Below are 3,403 nucleotides of genomic sequence, written 5' to 3'. Positions count from 1 at the left end.
AAAAAAAAAAAAAAAAAAAAAAAAAAAAAAAAAAAAAATTTAAAGGAACAAAAGTTCCTCATTTAAAGACCTGAATTGGAGAATGTCCATGAAAAGTGACACCTCTATCTTATTTTCATTCTTGGAGTCACGGGACATCCCTTAGATCTTTTCAACCTTTAGCATTTACGGACTTAATCCCATCTTGGCACTTGGATTTCCCTCTCAAGCTCAAGTCAAGACTAACATCAGGGAAAAGCTGATTTTTTGAAGCCCTGGAGAGAATGAAAGATCTCTTCATGGATCTCCAGGAGGACCTGAGTCCTGCCTTGTGGAGCTTGAGGCCGCTCCAGGCCCCAGGACACAGCTGCACGTACCAGAGCTGCTCTGATGACAGTTACAGGCGAGGACATCTTCTGAGGGCTGCCACTCAGAGTCCAGCCCAAGTCTTGTGTCAGTCAGCTTGTATTGCCACAGCAGACTGCCACAGCGTGGGTGGCTTAAACAGTAGAATTTGTTTTCTCACTCTCCTGGAGGCTGATGGCCAAAATCAAGAGTCAGTGAAGACCTCCCTGGGCCTGCAGGTGGCTTCCTTCTTACTGTCTACCCACATGAATATGGTGGGGGAGAGAAAGATCATTTTCATAGGAATTCTTTATTAGCTTGTCTATTTCTGCAAAAGAAGAGGGAGAGGAGGAAAAAGAGGAAAAGGAGAAATGCATTTGGAATTTTGAATGAATTGTGTTGGATCTGTGCCTTGGTTTGCAAAATGTGCCTCTCTTAACAATACTAAGCCCTCAATCCATAAACATTGAGCATCTTTCCACTTACTACAGTCTTTGTAAATTACTTTGTTCACTATTTTAGTGTACAGTTTTGCACATATTTAGTTAAATTTATTCTTAAGTTCTTCATTTTTTGATGCTATCCTAATGTCATTATTTCCTTAATCTTTATTTTCAAATTATTACTGGCTTGTAGAAATACAAATTGTTATTACCAATATATACAAATATATTTTGTGCAAGGTTGGTCATATAGTCTGATCCCTTGTTGAATCTTTTACTAGTTCTAAGTTCTCATGATTTTCAGTGGGTTCCTTGGGGTTTTCTATATATAAGATCATCTCATCAGCAAATAGAAGAGCTCGTGTAACCACACTGGGTTCACACAAATAATCCAGGACTATGCCTTTATTTTAAAGTCAGCTGTTAACAACCTTCATTACATCCTCACAGCCCTTTATAGTAGAAACTAAATAAGTATTTGATTGAATAATCGAAGAGGGCAAAATTAGGGGGACATCTTTAGAATTCTCACTAGCACAAAAATTCAAGTTCTAATTGAGACCCCAGACTCTTTAAGTCTTTACGTTTCTGTTAAAGCATCTATGTCACTCCCCCAGCCAACACAGCAGCCTGTGGCCTTGGCCCATGCCGTCCCTTCCTGACTCACCAAGATGTATCCATCTACTTAGGACAGGAAGACGACTACAGTCCTAGACACAGCCACGTTCCCCAGTGATGATGACTACGAAGACCCTGAGCTTCAGCTGGGCGACGTGTGGCCATCGGTGAAAATTCTACCAGCCAGGCCCATAAAGGAATCTGAATATGCAGGTAACACGCAGCGCTGGGCATAACGTCTGCAGGTGCACGTCCCTGCTGCCACAGTGCATAGCAATTAAGGACACAGACTCTGAATTAAACCACCCTAGGCGGAAACCCTGATTCCATGGTATCCAGACGGCTTGGGCCAGTCTCTGGAACTCCTATCTCCACCTGAAAGCAGGGTTTGTAATAATAAGCCTCCCCCGAGAGTCCTTGTGGAGCTGGCAGGAACCACACAGGCAGGCTCCTACCATAGCTGTCATTAGGATGGTGCTCTCTCAGGTTACAGGCAAGTTGCTGGCCTAGAAGCATGGCAGAGTGAGCAGCCAGAAAGTGGGCCGCACAACAAGCATCAAGCTGGAGTTTGAGTGGCGGGGGAGAGGGAGGGAATTCTTAGCATGTATGATTCGTTCTGCAGCAGTGAGACCACGTGTAGTTCCGCGGTACAGCAGCAAAGCCACGCGTTCCGGGAGGGGCAAAGGGCTAGCTTTGTACTCACCTCTGCGTTTTTCTACTTGGGGCTTCCGCGGATGTCGGAACCTCAGATGAAACGCCTCTGTAAAAGCCAAGAGGGAGCGAGGCGTGCGTGATGAGGGCCTGGCCCATGGAAATGAACCCACGGAAACTGCTCTGGAGGGAATGATCTTGTAAAGAAAGACAGGACCCTTTGGCCAGTTGCTAAAAATGCCTCTAGGCTGCGCCAGTACTCATTTTGGCTGATCAGGGAGCATAAGGACAAGCAAAGATAACCCACAGTGCCAGGAAGGCCTTGTTCTAGTGGCAGAAGCAGATAAACAGCAAAGAGGCAGAATCTGTCAAGTGGGGGGGGACAGAAAAGGCCCGGGGTGTGGGGCAGGTGGGTGAGGATTAGGAAGATGTCCTGCAGGTGCGTTCCAGCTCACGGCCTGGAGGACGTGAAGAACTCCGGCTGGCGTGTCCGGAGTGCGCATGTGCTGCTGGCTCCACAGAAGGTGTGACTGGAATCCTCTTCCCTCTTCACAGACACTCGCTGTTTCAAGGGCGCAGCGGACGCCCCCTCTCTGCAGCACGCCAAGCCCTCAGCGCCCCCTGCAGGGCGAAGCCAGAACACGCGGCTGCTACAGCTGGAGGAAGTGAGTGCGCTCAGCGCCGGTCACGCCCAGGGGCAGCTTGGTGAGGTTGAGGGAGCCTGCGCCACACGAGGCTGGGATGACCCTGGTCCTGTGAAGGGGCTTGGGAGGAAGGAGAATTGCGTTTGCTAACGACGTACTATGAGCCAGGTCAGGCGAAGGACTTTCACGCGAATCGCATCTAAGGCACGTTGCCTTCAGAGCTGGGACTTGAACTCCCACCTTTACAATAATATTCCATGACTTTGCCTGGCATTGCCAAGGGCTAAGTGGTAATAAGTCACACAACCTCCCTGAACCTCTGAACCTTGTCCACAACATAGAAATGGAAGTCAGCCAAGATGACCTCCAAAGACCACTTGAGCTGAGTGTGGTGGTGCACACGTGTAATCCTAGTACTCTGGGAGGCTGAGGCAGGAAGATTGCCAAGTTTGAGCCCAGCCTGGGAAACTCAGCGAAACCCTGTACCCCGCAAAAAAAATTTTTTTTGGCTGAGGATATAACTCAGTGCAAAACACAAAGGCTCTAGATTCAATCTCCAGTACTGCCAAAACAAACACTGGGAGGTTACAACAGTTGATATTATGAAAATATCTTACGAATGAAAATGCCCTAAGGGCTGGGGATTTAGTCAGTGATGCTGTCACCTGCCTGGAAAGCATGAGGACCCAAGTTCAATCCCTAGTACCAAAAAAAAAAAAAAAA

General features: G+C 47.4%; 1 protein-coding gene across 4 annotated transcripts in view; it reads left to right on the top strand.

The window, feature by feature from the left end:
• Window positions 1-3,403, top strand: part of Clnk (cytokine dependent hematopoietic cell linker) — a 189,887-nt gene that overhangs the window by 131,205 nt on the left and 55,279 nt on the right. For all 4 annotated transcript variants that reach the window (XM_010641849.2, XM_010641846.2, XM_019210328.2 and 1 more), the window contains 2 exons: window positions 1,457-1,598; window positions 2,592-2,701. In XM_010641849.2, the coding sequence (XP_010640151.1) occupies window positions 1,457-1,598; window positions 2,592-2,701 (252 nt within the window). The remainder of the gene's footprint in view (window positions 1-1,456; window positions 1,599-2,591; window positions 2,702-3,403) is intronic.

Source organism: Fukomys damarensis, unplaced genomic scaffold, assembly GCF_012274545.1.
Source record: "Fukomys damarensis isolate Sample0158 unplaced genomic scaffold, DMR_v1.0_HiC HiC_scaffold_35, whole genome shotgun sequence".
Taxonomy (NCBI): domain Eukaryota; kingdom Metazoa; phylum Chordata; class Mammalia; order Rodentia; family Bathyergidae; genus Fukomys; species Fukomys damarensis.
The sequence above is the reverse complement of the archived record's forward strand: the minus strand, read 5'-3'. Positions and strand labels throughout refer to the sequence as shown.